This window comes from Natrix helvetica (assembly GCF_964273705.1).
Source record: "Natrix helvetica genome assembly, chromosome: 1".
NCBI classification, from domain to species: Eukaryota; Metazoa; Chordata; class Lepidosauria; order Squamata; family Natricidae; genus Natrix; species Natrix helvetica.
Genome location: NC_138548.1, coordinates 209,541,644 through 209,560,244, shown reverse-complemented (window position 1 = coordinate 209,560,244; position 18,601 = coordinate 209,541,644). Strand labels below are relative to the sequence as shown.

Below are 18,601 nucleotides of genomic sequence, written 5' to 3'. Positions count from 1 at the left end.
AAATGACAGTTGGTCTTACCTGAACTACTATTTTAAGAGTTGTTTGCAGGATTGTCCAGAGATGGTATTATCACAGCCAATTGGCCTCGAGACTGGGTTGAAATCGAAGCCACGCCTCTGAGCTCCTCCCTTCTGACTCCAGTTTCAATCCAGTCCGGCCGAGAAGAGATTACGGAACTTTTTCTTGACTCCTGACTGGGTTTACCATCTCTGGATCCTCCTCACCTCATCTCTGCTTCCTTCCTCACAGGAGACCCTTCCTCCACCTTCTAGTAAGTCCCCTGGCAGTGGCTGTGGCTTTTCCAGCTGCCTGTCCCAGTGCACAGACAATACTGCAACGCTGCAGTTCTGATTTGCCCACCAACTGTCAGTTTAGCTCTTTACTCAGCCTTGTGTTTCCTTCCTAAAAGTGTTTGCAAGTATATTTGATTTTATTTCTAGGTCAGTGATGTAAACTGTATTAGTGACTGCTGGCCTGTTTCCAAGTTTGGCTACCTTGCCAACTAAGGGCCTATAGTTCTTTCAAGGTGAAAACAGCATTAGGAGCAGGGGTGAAATTCAGCAGGTTCTGATAAATTCTGAAGAACCGGGAGCGGAAATTTTGAGTAGTTCAGAGAACTGGCAAATACCACCTATGGCTGGCCCCAGAGTGGGGTGGGAATGGAGATTTTGCAGTATCCTTCCCTGCTATGCCTACCAAGCCATACCCACAGAACCAGTACTAAAAAAAAATTGAATTTCACCACTGATTAGGAGCCACTGTTTGTGCCATAACTGAATGGGAGAGATGTATATGTAGTATTCATGCAGTAATAAATCCAATTCTTGTCTTTTGTTTAAAGGGATCACTGCTATATTCTTGGTCTATCATCAGCATTCAGCATAACTGAGCATCTTTCTGAACCTAGGAGCTTTAGCAGGGCCCTTTAGAACCGATATCAATCTTGTCTGCTCCCCCTGGTGGGGTTATATGATGATATGACATACGTATTTCAGTGTAGCCAGGTGGCTGCTTAGCTCCAATCTGTATTGGAGAGTCATCATTCATAGTTTCCTAGTACCCAATATCATGGATTGCCTAATAGCAATAGCACTTAGACTTATATACTGCTTCACAGAGCTTTACAACCCTCTCCAAGCGGTTTACAAAGCATATTGCCTGTAACAATCTGGGTGCTCATTTTACCCACCTCAGAAGGACAGACGTCGGTCAGGATTGAACCTCTTAGCAATCGGCAGAATTAGCCTGCAATACAGCATTCTAACCTAACACAACAGGATTCTTCTAACTTAATTTTAAATTTATGGTTTTTTTTGTGTTACTGTTTTATAGTACATTTTATTCCGTCTGTAACCCGCCTAGAGTGGCCCTTGGTGAGATGGGTGGCATACAACTTTGAGAAATAAAAATAACAGGACTATTTTGAATGGTTTGTAAAATCCCCTGTAAAATCTGAAATCTAAAAAAATGCATGTGTATTCTTGGAATGCATTCAGTGAATGAACTATGCCTGTAATTGGAATTCAGATACAGTAAAAGGAAATTGTGTCCTTTAAATAAAATGAGTGGGAAACCTTATGTGGAATTACGGTAGGCAGATTCATCCATAAAATTGCCTAACCCTGCTTGTTTAATGTCAAAAGCTATTGCAGTCAGTGATGGACACAACCACCTGCACAATTCTCTCAGATAAGGGTAGTTGCCTTTCATGGCAAGTGTGTAGGACACACTAAATATAATAGGTGAGAGACAATCTTTCAGAGTTTTGGCTGTTTGCAATTTTGTTTTAACTTTGATGTAGCTAGCAGTATAATTTGTGCACTAAAACCAATGTAGGTTTGACAATTCACCATTGGTCATCATTGGGATAAACATTTGGCATAAACATTTGATTCCATGATTTCCAATGTATGCATTTTGTTCGCACCTTTCTTTATTTGTAAATATCACATGCAAAGCTGTCAGAGATATCAGTCCTAAACGGGAAGTCACAGTGTCTGAGGATTCACCACCTGTCATTAATATTGTAATTCCTCATGTTTGAACCTGACATGATAGAACTTGCCTAACCAGTATTGTATCACATATGCTTCACTTGTGGAAATAAATATGTATATTTAGGTGAAGGCAAAGTAATTATTTCTAGGCCAAACTTATCTTCGCTAAAAGTGCAAGTTAAAACTCAAGACCCTCCAAGAAATCAGGTCAGGTTCTTAGGTTTGATGTGGACATTTGAACAGCAAATAATTTCTAGTGTTTTAACTCCTGTTGAACTACACATTTAGGAATATCATGTAGTCCGGAGACTACACTTATTTTGGAATTTGGGGAAATAATTAAATGCTTGGATATTATTCTACTTCAGCAAAACTAAATGAACCAATCCAACTTCTGCATTTAGATTAGATGTCAGGAAAGGGCTAAGTATGTCTCTTCTCTTTGTTGTGCTAGATTTATAAAAGCAAGAAAAGTGTGATGTAGGAGCAGAGTAGGTGAGAAATCAAGCATGTGATTTCTCACCTACTCTTCCTGTTCAGAAAACATGTGATATTCTGAATTTGTTCTTTTAAAAAATAGTGGTATGCTTTTTTTTAGTATAGCAGAAGATAATGTTGTCAAAACACAAGCTTATCCTTTCTCTGTTGATTTATAAATCTGGCCTTTGCACACTTCCAGAACTGGTTTTTGTAATCATTGCAAGAAGAGCAGCTGATAATCAAGAAGAAATATAAAGAAAATTCAACATCAAAGAACTGGAAGTAGCCAGAATATAATCTAGTCATCCAGCTGCTCGAATACCAGATAATCCAAAAAAGTCTCCCATATAGTCTTTTAAAGCCTCCATACCATTCTATGCCACAAAGTAACAGAGCAGAAATATAATAAATTGCTTTTAGAATAACTCTTCCAAGAAAAATAAAGCTCCTTTCAGTCGTGTATTGAGCAAGGGAAGAAATAGAAGGGGACTAATGGTTTTATTTTTTATTTCTTTTGGTCTTTTTTTGTCAGAGTTGCAGCGAGCAATCATTTTCTGGTAAGGCTTGCATTATAAACTAAACCTAAATTAAATCTACATTAAGGAAGCTTAGTCTGTAAGTTTACAGAATATGGTATGTCCAAAAACAAAATAAGTCATATTCTGGCTTAACCCAATGACCTGCTTTATATGACACAACCACCCAATCCTGTGGAATGTTTTCTAAGAAAATAGCCTTTCCATCCCTTAAGACTAAGTGAAAACTGGTATCAGGAACATTGGTACTAATGATATAGTCAGTACCCAACCTCCATCTTGGGAATTTACTAAATTGCTGACATTGCTCCAATTGTAAAAAATATTACTTACGCCTTTTGAAAATTGGGATGTCCTGGATTTCTATTAAACAAGAGGACGGTTGCAATTTAATAAGCAAATATAATTATTTCTTGCTCTGAAAAGCCTCTTTATTGCCTCTCTATTACAGAGCATCTCTAACTATATAGCAGCACATCAGATCCAAAATGCCTTTGAGTCTGAGCAAGCTCCAATCTCATATGTGGTGGAGAATCTACATTTAAAAGACAGCTGTCACTTAAACGTAAGCACTCCCAATCCTACCTGCACTGGACTCTGCCTGCCATCAGGAAAACCCGATTGTTCCACAGTGGAACAATTTGGCTCCAGAAGTTGTGAGATAGGACAAACATCTGAGTAAAATGTTATAGGATTTCCTGCCTGAGCAGGGCGTTGGGCTAGAAGACCTCCAAGGTCCCTTCCAACTCTGTTATTCTGTTAAATTAAATCCAAAGTCAGTTCATTTAGGAGGGAAATTGGAGAGATAACCAATCCAGTGGAAGAAAAAACTTGCTACACTTGTGCCGGTTACATCATGGGGTGCCTTTCAATCTTGGGACTGCCAATGAACTTTTAATCTGTGATCAAGGATCTAGTTAAGTGATCTGCTGAATCAATCAACTGCAACATTGCAGACCTAATTCAACCCATACTCCATGTTTCTCCTTATCTACTCATACAAAATGATCTTGTGGGTGTATGTCACTAAGGTGACAAATAGGCGCCTAATGGGACACAAATTTCTATACATACATGCTCTAGGTTTTGCACACATATACTTATTTTTGATTAATTTCAATCACTGTCTTACACATAGCTTGGATGTCATGGTTCTACTTTCTCTATCTCTTTCTCCCACTCTCCCTCTGTCTGTCTCTCTCTCACACACACAACACACACACAATACTGTCCTCACTGCATCAACATACTATCTTACATACTTCCAATTTTTCCTGTTCTGCTCAGGCATATATCATATGCTATGATCTCACTCCCATCTCAAGTACCCTCTTTAATTCCACTTGATAGAGATTCCCATATGATGCTACCTCCACATTTCATTTCTTCTTATTGGAACAGGAAAGCTCATGCTGCTAGATTTCCTACCCTAGACAAGTGTCCCTCAACCCTGCTGACATCTGCTCTTCTATGTTATCTGATGAGACCTGAATTAGTGCACTTGGTTAATAGTCTATCCCCCCACCCTCAGTTAGGCCTATGGGAATTCCAAGGAGAACTCAGCTGGATGGCGTATGACAGCCTGAGAAAGGGAGAAATCTGTTACTGCTACCTGAACCTTCACATTCCATCTGGGAGATATGATCCTGAGGGATGTGAACATGTAGCCAGTGTAAGAACCCTACCAAAGCAGCAGGGGTTATGTATGCACAAAAGAGATACGGCCACAGCAAGCTATTTCTTCATCTTGCAGGGAATCCCCATGAGATGCTCACAAATGGCACCAGAAAGGGGATGAATGAGTTGTGAAAACAATATTGTCCTTGTGGTCACTCTTCATCTTCCTAATGTCCTGGGAAATTCACTGGCTACTGGAAGTGGAATGTCTGATGGAACAACATCCAGTTCCTAAACCAAACCAGCTGTTTTTGTCCTATCAAGCATGGTAGGGAGTTCGTATTTTTCTTCCCCCGGTCATCCAAAGTTCTGACTCTTTGCTGGATTAAAAAACACAACTTATTTCATCCCCCACATCCCCATCCCTCAAAGGCCCAGTCCACCCATCAGCCAAAGTAGGGATTCTCATTCTGGAAGTTATAGTCCGGACAGACTTTCTGAACCAGCTTGTAATCAATGCTGAAGAATGAGATGAAAATGCAGATGACCTTGAATGGTTTAGCACAGAGCCAGGCCGCGTGGCTCTGTGTATGCTCAGTGAAACAGATCTTGGATGGATCATACAGGCAGGGCTTATTCTTGCGTGCCCGGTTGGTCTTCTCATACTCCACATGACAATTGAAGGTCTTGGATTCCTTCGGCTCAGCTAAGGTGGACTGCTGGGGATGGAGATGTTGGGTGGGGATAGGAGGAACTAAGACGTCAAATTCTACAACTTTGGTGGGTGGCACAATGCTCACCGAGACGTTGCCCAGGCTGGAGGAGTTGTGTCGGAAATAGACACTGAAGGTACCATTAATGTGATCCACAATCTTGCCTGTCACAAGGAGGCTAAACTTCAAGGTCTTGATGTTGAAATAAAAGTCCCCCCATCCAAAGATCTTCTTAGTACGACCGGACTTCATTGAGGGCTTCCTTTTGGCTCGCTGATTGAAGTGCTCCATGGCTGTCTGATTCTTGGTCCAGTCCCATGGACTCAGTGCTCCACCAAAAGGGTCCAGCTTGGCTTTGGATGGCTCATTGGAAAATATCCGGCCAGGGCTGAGTGAGTGGGGTTTGAAAGAGCTACCATAGGGTCCAGTCTTCAAGACACTTGAAGGACTCATCTCAAGATAGTTCAGGGTCTTGGTTCCATGGCCCTCGGCACATACAACCTATCAAAGAGTAAACAAAGGAGGTTATACTAGATCATGCGTACTATGTGACTCTTCAGTTATCCATATGGTACACCCTGCCTGAATCATGCTGAGTGCAAGTCATACAGAAATCTAGGGAAGAGCTGCCTCCATCATGGCACTTTCCAAATACATAGAATAAAATCTCCCATCATCCATAACCTTGTGGCCGACAAGTATGTGGAACGAGGGTTATAGGAACTTCAGTCTAATACACCTGAAGGACATCAAATTGGGGAAATCTGATTTAAAGTATGTGCCGTAGTATATTACTATCTCAATGGCAGGTTGCAATGCTCTGACTCACTCCAGGCTAGTCTTCCCAAACTAATGTTCCTCAGGCGATCCAACTTTGACACTTTTCAACCAGTTCAATAGATCTGGAAGAGTGTGGGTTAGAAAAAAAGAATACACTTATCAGAAAATATTGAAGCCTTGGTAACAAAGATTCCAAAACTCCACAAACACCCCCCACAGCCGCAAATTAAAAACTGCATCAAACTTCACAGCAACAAAAGTGTGCATATATTAATCCACACTGCATGCTCTTGATCGGAGAAGTGCTGCCAAAACTGTGGTGATAAATAAGGTCCATGAGAAGCCATGTTTTAATTTGACCTTCATTGGATAAAATACCAATATGCTTAAGGCTGCTGAGCAATTTTCATGGCACGCATACCCACTACAGTATAGTACTTAATAGCAATAGCACTTAGACTTATATACCACTTCACAGTGCTTTACAGCCCCATCTACGCGGTTTTACAAAGTCAGCCTATTGCCCCCAACAATCTGGGCCCTCATTTTACCGACCTTGGAAGGATGGAAGGCTGAGGCAACCTTGATCCTGGTGAGAATTGAACGGCTGGAAATCAGCAGAATAAACCTGCAATATTGCATTCTAACCACTGCGCCACCATGGCTCCATAAATTCAAAATTAAATTAAGTTAAATTCAAAAGAATAACAGAATATCATATGTGAGTGGCCATCAGGCTAGGTGGACACCAACGTGTAGGACTTTGGGAACAAGCAACTAACGGTAAAAAGCTTCTGTTTCTCCTAATCATTTCTCAGAAGTACCCAATTCTGTCACAATTCTGGAGTCCAAGCTAAATGGACCAGCAGTCTGGCTAAGCCTAGCAGCTTAGATCTGCTGCAATCAATCCTTATAGCACACTGGCTTTCTGCATTTTCGGGGGGCACCTTCTTCTGTTTTTCCAACTCCCCCCACCTTTTCATTTGCATTCCAGCTCAGCTTGTTTCATAGAATCTGTCATCTCTTTCTCTCCCCCCCCCACTTTTTTTGCCAACACAACAGCTGGCTGACATCCCATGATGGATGAATAGTGCTCCTTTGCCCAACAGCAGAATTATTTGATTTGCAGGCATGCCGCCACCACAACAACAGCAGGTTTTGCTGGCCACACATGGAGAGGCGAATGATTCCTTCCAAGTGGAAAGTCTGGTGAGAGGACCGATGGTGGTGGTGGTGGTGGGGAAGTAGACTTTCAAACACAGGTTGCAACTACAGACTCACGGGTAAAGTTGGGTAAAGCTGGGAGTGCAATACTTTGTTTTGTTTTTTTATACTACCTTGTTTCCCTAAAAATAAGACCTCCCCAGACTTCCCAATCAGGATTTTGAGCGCATGCACTAAAATAAGCCCTCCCTTGAAAATAAGCCCATCCGGAAAATATTGCAACACAGCAGCAGCCATGAGGTGACCACGCTCGCCGCCTCCTGCACCTCAAAAATAATAAGACCTCCCCGAAAATAAGGCCAGGTGCTTATTTCGGAGGCGGGGGGGAGGCAAAAGAAAATAACACTGTCTTAGTTTTGGAGAAACATAGTAGAACCTTCCTCCAGCTGAAGAAAGGCTGAAAACAGCAGTGAGGGAGATACCACAAGTCCTGAATGATGCTACAGAGAGAGAGAGAGAGAGATTTCCTAGAACCAACTATACATCTCAAGAACTCGTGATCAAAACCTAGGAGAAGCAGAAAGTGATTCAAGCCTGGGACGCAGATGTCTATTACCTACCATGTTTTCCCCAAAATACAACCTGTCCTGAAACTAAGGCCTTGCCACATTTTTCGCATGGGCAAAAATATAAGCCCCCCCTGAAAATAAGCCCCATGGACAACCCCCCCCTCCAGCCAGGTAGAGCCCCGCACACCAACCTAGTGGTATCCCAAAGGCGCCGAGCCGCGAAAGCCGGCGGGGGGGAGAAAGGTGCTCATGTTGCTTGCCACAATGTGGGGAGTGGCGTTCTGCCTGGCCAGAGGAGGGAGCCGGGCAGCTGCTCCCTTGCGAGTGGGCTCCCGAAGAGCCAGGCACAGTCTCAGGGGTGAAGCAGCCATGAAGTGACCACGCTCCCGAGCAGCCGACCAGCAAACCCTCTCTCCAGCCGGGCAGAGCGCCATTCACTGACCTAGGAGTATCCCTAATGTGCCAAGCCACGTGGCATTCTGCCCGCACCCCAGCTCCCACGTTTTGGCACACTCATGATACTCCCTAGGTCAGTGCATGGAGCTCTGCCCAGCTGGAGAGGGTGGTTGCGCGAGCGCCTGTTCTGCCCCCAGCTCACATGCCTCCCAGCCTCACCATGCCCTGGCCCAGCTCTCCCTGCGGGGCCATGGCACCGCCGCTGCTTTCGCTGCTGCCGCCACGCTTCGAGCATAACTTCTTCTCCGGCTTCCAAACTCCGGAACTCGGCTTCCAATTCTTCCAGCAGCGGCCACTCTAGGAGTGTGCTCTAGGGTTGTGGGCCCTATGGCAGCTGGCCCACAACCCTAGAGCAGTTTACAGGGTCAGCATATTGCCCCCAACAATCTGGGTCCTCATTTTACCCACCTCAGAAGGGTGTGTTGTGGCCTGTCGGCTGCCAGTCCTTCCAGCAGCAAAATCAGAAAAGGAGGTGGTGTGGGAATCAGGATCAGCATCAAGGCAACCTGAGAGCTCCAAGGGGGGAGGGGGAATCCAGCTGGCAGAGAGGGAGAGACACAGAGGCAGAGCCTGGGCCATCTGTCAGCCCTCAGATGGAGCATCAACAGCCCCCAGGTCTGGAGGTGGTTGATGAGGAAGAGGAGCAACAGCTGGGTCCAGTGCCTGACACACAGATGCACAGAAGGAGAGGAGAGCAGTGGAAATCCGTGGGCCGATTCTTGGGAAGTAAGAGCCACCACTGCTAGCAAAGCCCCACCATAGCTCTGGGGATAAAAAGCAGGGGACGGAGATGAATAGATGTGGCAGACAACTATTCATCTTTCGGACTTGTTAGCCTGTGGTGAGAGAGAAACTTCTTGCTGGGGCTGCCGGTGCTCCTAATAATGAAATATTTGAGTTGGCTTCAGAGGGTTTGTCATGTTTGGGGAGCTGGGTCAGACCAGGGTGGAAGGCTGAGTCAACCTTGAGCCAGTGAGAATTGAACTGCTAAATTGCAGTCAGCCGGCAGTCAGCAGAAGTCGCCTGCAATACTGCATTATTTTCAGTGCTGTTGTAACTTCGGTCACTAAGTGAACTGTCGTAAATCGAGGATTACCTGTGCTTCATCCAGGGGAGTAAAAACATGCATGCTGTCACCTGTCTTTTCCTGATAAGGGTGAGGCTAGAGACAACAGGACAGAATGGGGAAGGGCAGCTCCCCATGAAGGTTCTGCAAAACCATGACAGATGAGCCCCCCCCCCCCTTCTTTAATGTGATGGAACAACAAATCAGTCCATGTTTGCTGGGCCACCAAGTCCACCCTGAGGATGGAAGCATCAAGGAGGAGCCATCTCAGTGCTACACCCCTCAGTATGAACAAGGCCATGTAGCCGTCCTGATTAAGCAGGTGGAGATGAGTAACAAGAGACAGCGGTGTTCACAACTACAGGGAGCCCATGCTGGGATACTCATTAAAAGAGAGGCAAGAGCAGTGAAAAGCAATGACTGAATCTGCAGGGAAGTTTGCCGGTTTAAGGCCCAAGCAGTGAGGAAAATGGAAGGGGCAAGGCCAGCTCTGGTGCAAAGCCTGGTTAAATCAGCCCATAAAGGCAATACTGGCCAATTCTGAACTAGGAGATAAAATGAGCAAATGTCTAAATCCACCCTTTTGTATCCCAAAGAACAGAACGACTCGCCTATCCGCATAGTACAAATATACCTGCCCACCGATTCTTTAACAGAGGCAAATTGCTCCACTGGTCAATTAATTTTAACAGATTAACAGAGTTGGAAGGGACCTTGGAGGTCATCTAGTCCAACCCCCTACCCAAGCAGGAGGCCATACACCCTTTCTGACAGATGGCAGTCCAGTCTCTTCTTGAAAGTTTCCAGTGATGAAGCTCCCCGAAGGCAACTTCTGTTCCATTGGTTGATCGCTCTGTCAGAAAATGTTTCCTTATTTCTAGTTTGAATCTCCCCTTGTTCAGTTTCCATCCATTATTCTTGTCTGGCCTTCAGGTGCTTTGGGAAATAGCTTGACCCCTCCTCTCTATAGCAGCCCCTCAAATATTGGAAGATTGCTATCGTGTTTCCCCTGGTCTTTATCTTCATTAGACTAGCCTTGCCCGGTTCCTGCAACCATTCATCGTATGTTTTAGCCTCCAGTCCCCTCATCATCCTGGTTGCTCTTCTCTGCACTCTTTCTAGAGCAGTGGTTCTCAACCTTCCCAATGCCACGACCCTTTAATACAGTTCCTCATGTTGTGGTGACCCATAAGACCATCAAAAATATGTGTTTTCCGATGGTCCTAGGCAACCCCTGTGAAAGGGTTGTTCGACCCCCCAAAGGGGTCCCAACTCACAGGTTGAGAACCACTGTTCTAGAGTCTCAACATCTTTTTTATAGTGTGGTGACAAAAAGTGGATGCAGTATTCTAGGTCTTACTAAGGCTTGATAGAGTGGTATTAGTATCCCCCCTTTGGGAGGGGGAGAGGGGGGGGAAAGGAGGGAGGGAAAGAGGGCAGGCGGGCGGGCGGGAGAGAGGACTGCTTGGCATATACAGTTTTTAGAAGAGTAATTTCTTCCCCCATACTCCCCAGTACTTTAAAAAAAATATCCTTAAAAGCACATTATGGAGGTGCTCACAGTAGGCATTCTCAGTATGTTTTATTTAGGTACAGCTCGATCTGGTCAGTTTCAGTCAGTATTAATTTTCTGAGCATTCAAACATGAAGTCCACTCCCTGCAGTCTTTTTAGAACTTTTAAAAATAAGTTGTGTGAAAATTATCATTTAAATGGTGTGCATCTCCTCCTACTTGGCCATCAAGCATCTTGATCAGAGAGTCTCATAAAAATTTGGAGACACACAAAAATGTGTAGGCATTCCAGTGCACATATCAATGAGGGGGACACTAATGAGGTTGCGTTCACTTCCAGAGTGCGCCAAACAACTTGACAAAGTACTTAATGTCTTCCTTCCCTTTTCTTCCACGACAGAAATTAGAAAAAGAATCCAATATTCTTAATACGGAAACATCTATGGGCCTTGAGTCCTGCATCTACGGCTTACTCCCCACTTCTACACTAACGATGCACACAAGTAACACATCATATCCCAAAGGTGCTTTTTGAAGAGGCAACTGGACTTTCTGGCTTTCTTTGGAGACGTTTCACTTCTCATCCAAGAAGCTTCTTCAGTTCCGACTGGATGGTGGGGAATGGAAGGATTTATACTCCTCGCAGACAGCTCCTATCGGACAGCTTTGTAGTCAGACCTGAAGAAGCTTCTTGGATGAGAAGTGAAACGTCTTCAAAGAAAAACCAGAAAGTTCAATTGCCTCTTGAAAAAGCACCTTTGGGATAACCATGTCCTGGATGACCGAGAATCTCCATAGACATTTAACACATTCTCTGTAACTCAAGCAACTGCATTCAGCTGTGTTAAGAGCCTAGCCTTTGCCCTTGTGTGTATGTGTGTGCATGTATCTATTTCACTGTTACTCTCAATTCTGGAGTTGAAGGAGAAGGATAGGACAGTATTTTTGCTGCTTCCATTCAAGTAAGTTTATTCAAGCATCACCACATTTTCTCCTACTTGATGCAAGATAAAATTAAAATCCCATTGCTCTGCCAGATAGAAGAGAAAAGCAATGAATGAATCATTCAGGCATGGGACAAAAGGCATAATATTCCATAATGATTTGCTACTGTCTCCTTGTAATTAGCAAACCGTTTGGAAGAGAGACAGTGGATGTTGCTCCCACTTTAACTGGGGCAATCCAACCTTGGGTGAAAGGGCTCCGAATTAACCCATGACCCACGGGAGATTTCATTTTAACTTACATTTCAGCCTAATGCGCTTAAAATGCCAAGCTAAAATATCTGGAGCTGCCAACAGAGGAAGAGATCCTCATTCTGAACACTGCTTTTTTCACCATTTAATCCTCTTCCAGAAAAACAGCAGGACAGCTCTGGAGTTTCAAAATTCGTATTTAATTTGCCCTTCTTGTTTTCCACTCTTTGGCTAGAAGCAAAACCCACACGTTCTTTGAAGTGCAGAAACTTCCTGCTTCCTCTCCCTCCACACGTGTGAGTTTCCTCTCCTTTCCACCCGCGTCCACAGCAAACTCTTATAACAGCAAAAGGGCAACACACATTAATGATATCACTATTCCATGGTGGTGCAATGGTTAGAATGGAATATTGCAGGCTAATTCTGCCGACTGCCAGGAGTTCAATCCTGACCAGCTCAAGACTGACAGCTTTCCATCCTTCCAAGGTTGGTAAAATGAGGAGCCAGATTGTTGGAGGCAATAGGCTGACTCTGTAAACCGCTTAGAGAGGGGTTGGAAAGCACTCTCTAAATGTATATAGACTTATATATAAGTCTATATACTATTGCTATTGCTACTCAAATGCCTATGTAGTTTGTCTTGGCATCTGAAGCAGAGATGAAATCAACTTATCTTTGCTACTGGTTTGCAAATGTGAGCGTGCGCGCAGGACCTTCTGCGCATATGCAGAGCGCCAAAATGGGACGAGCCTGCTACTGAGTGTGCCTGCAAAGGTAAGTAGAACAGCGGGGGGGGGGGGATTCTGCTGTGCCAGGCAATTTAGATTAGCCAGGAAGCAGGAAATCCGACGATTCTAGCTAATATAAACCGTGCGTCACAGCTGATCGATGGAAATACTAGTTCCCCTGAACCAGTAGCATTTTCACTACCGGTTCGGGGCAGTGGTGGGTTCCAGATCCCGTTGCAACCGGTGCGGTGCAATGGGGCTGAGCATCCACCACATGCACCCGTGTGCTCCAGCTGCTCGGTGGAGTGTTGCGCAGGCACTGTATGCTCCATGCACGTAAGCCCCGATTGGCTCATATACAGGTAAGGATACGGGCAGGCCCTCCAGAGCACCATACCGGAACGGTACCTGGTGCTCCCAGAAGGCACCGGTATACCCATACTGGGGTGTACCGGTCGTATCCCACCACTGGTCCTGGCGAACCTGTCCGAACCGGTAACATTTCACCCCTGATCTGAAACATGCCGAGTTAGATATATGGCCACTTCCTCCTCCCCCAAGTCCCTGTTCAGTTTTCAAGTTCCATGCACGCTAAATTTTCAGCCTGTTTTAGTTCTAAAACACTGAGTGTTACAGGCACTCCTCAACTTACTACCACTTGTTTAGTGACCATTCAAAGTTGCAATGGCAGTGAAAAAAATGAGTTACGTTCATTTTTCACATTTACCCACTGCAGCACACACACACACACACACGCCGGTTACATGATCAAAATTTGGACGCTTGGCAACTGGTTCATATTTAAGACGGTTGCAGTGTCCCAGGATCATGTGATCCCCCTTTTGCGAACTTCTGACAAGCTAAGTCAATGGGAAAGCTTAACAACCATGTTACTAGGTTAACAACTGCAGCCATTTACTTAACAATGGCAGCAAGAAAGGTTGTTCAATGGGGCAAAACTCACTTAAGAAATGTCTCACTTAGCCACCAAACATTTGGGCTCAATTGTGGTCATACGTCGAAGATGGCCTGTATCGAATTGTCTCAATGAGAGCAGCCAACATTCTGGGCACCCTTAGAAAATATCGTTGTGGTTAAAGGTTTTCAATCTCTTCTTCATCATCGCTGGGGAGGGAAAGGAAAGGAAATGCAGAAGGTTTTGCAATAACAGATGAGCTGAGCCAGTGAAGGAAGAAATTCACCGCTTTGTTTCAGGGAAACAAAGGGGAAGAAAGCTCTGAAGAGCAATTGTTCTGAAGGAATTTATCCGTGAACGAAAGTCTTTCTCCGACACACTACGGTAAAGTCATGTTCTTACAACAACACATTTAAATGGGAGGATGGGAGGGGTGGCACTGTTGAAATTATCCCTAGTCTATTATCTCTAAAGATTAAAATTAACTCCAAATAGATCCATTGATTTGTAATGTTAAGCTAGCTCCACCTAGCCAGTTAAGGTTCTGGAACATCTAACTCCAATCAACTGGCAGGTCATACGCATGAAGGCAAACATACGTGTCCCAGGATAAACCAGAGGTTTGGTCTTCCAAGCTTTCGAACTCGGGCTGGAGCCTATCCTCAGCAGTGGTGGAATGCAACTGGTTTAACAACCGATTCGGTGAGTGCGCCCTTCGTGCTTGCGTGCAGCATTCGAAAAACAACCTTTTAAAGCTTCAAAATGTACCTTCTATGTCAGCGCCTATGAGTAAAACAGCTGGCGCACAGCAATCCGCTGTGCTGCACAAATCAACCTCAGCTAAAAAACTGGGAAATATATCACAGGAAAGTGCAATCCGAACTGGCTGAATCTCACCCCTGATCCTCAGAGAATGACTTGTGATCGACTCAGGTTGGATCCTGGCCCCATCTTGTCTATAGAGTCTTCCAAGAAAAAGAGACAGAGAGAAAAGTGTGGGTTGAGAAGGGACACCTTCTTTGCAGAGTGATGGGTGGCAGCACAGAACTCTCTTCGCAGACAGGGATTGACTTCAACGATCTAGCCATGGTTGCAGCTATCCAGCAAAGAGGGGAAGGAGTTTGTCAGCACTCTCAAGCCCAAGAGCTTATGGGATGCCAGCCAATTCTGGAGAAAAGGATAGGATTCAAGTAACACCCAATAAGGTTATTTGGAACGCAGCTAGTATGATTATGTGTGTATGCAGCCACTGATAAAGAGATACGAGTTACATCTGCAAACAGGGCGTAACTAATGCTATGCATGCTTACTATTAAATAAAACCCACTTCAGTAAAAAGAATGCGTCCCTAGCAGTTGCATTCAGAATAAAGCTAACAGCCTATAGTAACTTTCTTCAGCCCAGTGTCTTCCAGGTGGACTTCAGTTCCCATCACATTCATTCAGCATGGAAGCTGCAGGTTAAGAAGTTGGTCATTTTAGCATTATGATCTTCATAGTGATTAGGGAGATGAATGTTCAAATCTGCATTCAACCTTCTTACAGATTGATATAGATTTAATTTTCAACTTTTAGGGGAACAACAGGCTAGAGGTAAGGAAACCACCATGCCAATAGCAGTTGTTTGGCAACTTATAGCTGACCTTTGCAGTTTAGCCAGTTATAATCAGTCTAAACAGGTCTGGGAAAGAAGGTGATACCTTGTAGAAAGAGGAATGCTACTATTGCATCACAAAACTCACCTCTCAGGCTATCAGGTGATTTATAAGCACAGGTTAGCATTAAATCTGAGTTTTAAAATAGCCCACTTAAAAGCTGGTTGTGTTGTACCAGAAAGTGGGAATTTCCCTCTCACTATGTAATTCAATTCCTACACATACTGCAAGCACGTCTATCCTTATAGCACAGGGGCGTCCAACTGGCGGCCCATGGGCCAGATGCATCACGCACAGGCCCCGCCCATCCCAGCTCAACAAAGGCAAAAAATGTCATCCCGTGACATCACGTGACACAATCGAGTCTGACATCCGTGTTATAGCACAACACATTAAGACCATTATTTTAAATCTTCCATGATAAAGTAGAAGCAACTGGCAACTGGTAAATGTAATCTTTTAGAATTGTTTAATCGCCCTAGGTTGCTTAGCCAGGACAACTGTACATTATTGAACTCTATGATCCTTACCAGTTTAGCATCAGGCTGAAATGGCAGAATAGCAATAGCACTTAAGACTTATATACCGCTTCACAGTGCTTTACAACCCTCTCTAAGCATTTACAGAGTCAACCTTAAGCCTCCTTAGTTTATCCATCGGTAAAATAAGGATCCAGATTGTTGGGGAGCAATATGCTGACTCTGTAATTGCTTAGAGAAGGTTGTAAAGGTTCGATTCTGGTCAGAATCGAACTGCTGGCAGTCAGCAGAGTGAGCCTGCAATACTGCATTCTAACCACTATATGACCACAGCTCATAATTGTGGAATGAACGTCGAAGAGTATGGAAATTATCATTTGTTGCCTACCATTTGTTGTCTTTCATTTCAAAGAAATAAAAGAAAGGGGAACCTTAAATAAAAGTGATGCTTGTGATTCGGCTCCTTTCATGATTTGTAACCTTATTTTACTCGGCTCAGGTTACACGAGGATACGTTTAGTAGGAGGGCTACAGGAAGGAACCTTAGAGGTGTCAGACAGTATCTTGCAGCCAGACTCATCCCTTTCCTGCTGCAATGCTGTGACTTAATTGCTGGTACTTTTCCCTCTGGCTGATAATGTGCCGAAAAGAGAAAGGAATCAACCAACATCTTTAGCTATCGCACACTGCACACACGTAATCACCACAGCATCATTTGCTGGGGGGATTTTGAACAGAGGCAAGAGAGGCAGAATAGGCGCAGCTTATTTCATGCCAGCAGAGTTTTCTACTCTCTAGGTGGAGAACAGTAACTTAACTCTGATCATAAACTCAAGAGACTTCCTAAGCTATCACTGGCCAGGCCAGCATCCACCATGGCCTTTCTTTGCTACTAACAATAAAAGGCTTTTTAAAACTAGTTCTTGAAATCAGTAGTACATTTCTGATTCTATCCCCTAAGCTGTCCGCCTTCCCTGGTAGATCAGAGAGGCAATGCAAACCAGATGAGCTAATTCCATTTTACTGTAAGGCAACATGAACAGAATCTTGCAGGTCTGGAAGGGCAGATTTCCTGCTCTCACCTCTACAGTTTAAGAAGCTAGGGAAGTCCCTCTTTCTCCACCCAATATGCAGCAACAGGCTATGTCCTCTCTTATCTGACTATTCCATAGGCAGCGTTTCTTTGCCCCATCTCTCAAGGTCTTTCTCATATACCCATGATGGCGAACCTATGGCGCGTGTGGCCGAAATGGAATGCAGAGCCATGTCGCCTGGCATGCATGGTGTCGCCTGCTCCTCTTCCAGGTTTCTGGTCCACATGCACACGTGCGATGATCAGCTGTGTGGGCGGCAATGCCAGAAACTGGAAGAACTGGTCTTCCGTTTTCCTGCGTGAGCATGCACACCAGCCAGCTGATCATTGTGCATGCATGCACGCCAGAAACCCAGAAGACTAGCTGTTCGGCATGCATGTGTGCGCCGGAAGCCAGAAGTTCATTTTTGGGTGTGCGCATGTGCCCTGGGCAGCTTCTCTTCCAGGTTGCGGCCCAGACGAGCGTGTGCAGGTGCTCCCTTTTCGGCACTCGGTGTCGAAAAGGTTCGCCATCATTGTCATATACCATTACATAACCCTATCTTATTTCTTCTCCTCCTCCCTTATCTCTATAAATGAAATGATTTATGAGCATTATAGGCAGTAAGTAAGATATGGAAAGTCTCACTGGAAGAGCATTCTTATTGTCCTCAACATCCTGCTATTTCCCATCCTTCATCATCCACTTGTCAACCCTAAAGCAGAGCCATATTGGAGCTTCAGTGTTGCCATATTGGAGCTGAGGGGAATGGAGGGGGGGATTAGTGATAGAGAGGTTTGTGAAGCCAAAATAAAATGCCCACTAAAATTGGGATCTGATACCAATAGTCCACATGCTTGCAGTTCCACTTTCCTCAACCTCATGCCCTTCAGATGTGCTGAGAAGTCATGCTAGCTTGAAATTCTAGGTTCAAATGTATATGAAGAGCGCCAGGCTTAAGAAAGATGTTGCCATGAATTTGTTGTTAGGACCGGAATGGGGCAAACCTGGATTCAGATGCTCACTTGGTCCCAAAATCAATTGCAATTCAGGCAAACCAATAACTGTCAACGCTGCTTATCTCATGGTGATGCAATAGTGTGATGTATTGAAATGCTATAATATCTATTTTCAGTCTAATTCCATTTGTGGGAAGAAAAGCAGCATCTATAATGAGCTGGCAATCCTATCACTTCTAAACGTTTTTGCAGGCTATGGAGGCAGACCAATCCCTTTCCGTTAAAAACATGACAAATCTTTGAAAGAGGAATCAAAGAGGCCATCTATGTCAACATTGAACAGCCCTTTCTCAACAGAGGGGGTGGAATATGAGGTCATTTATTTCCAGTCTTCAACACAGTCCTTTCAACACTTCCAAAAAAGCTCCACACCTATTTGCACTACTCAGGTGAGCCCGAGGACACAGATGAAGTGGCAACAACTACTCTCTAAGAGAATGCAAATGACCAGCTGTCTGCATGGAGTATAAATCCTTCCATTTCCCACCATCCAGTCAGAGCTGAAGAAGCTTCTTGGATGAGAAGCGAAATGTCTTCAAAGAAAAACAAGAAAATTCAGTTGCCTCTTGGAAAAAATCACCTTTGGGATAACCACGACCTGGATGACTGAGAATCACCATAGACATGACAAATCTAAAAAAACT

At 44.4% G+C, this 18,601-nt stretch overlaps 1 protein-coding gene across 1 annotated transcript in view; it reads right to left on the bottom strand.

Moving 5' to 3' along the window:
- Nucleotides 1–5,077: 5,077 nt before the first annotated feature.
- The window catches only part of NXPH4 (neurexophilin 4), a gene marked incomplete at its 3' end in the record, with an annotated part of 117,842 nt that continues 104,318 nt past the window's right edge, over nt 5,078–18,601 (bottom strand). Inside the window, exon 2 of the mRNA XM_081936567.1 lies at nt 5,078–5,845. Within this exon, the coding sequence (XP_081792693.1) occupies nt 5,078–5,845 (768 nt within the window). The remainder of the gene's footprint in view (nt 5,846–18,601) is intronic.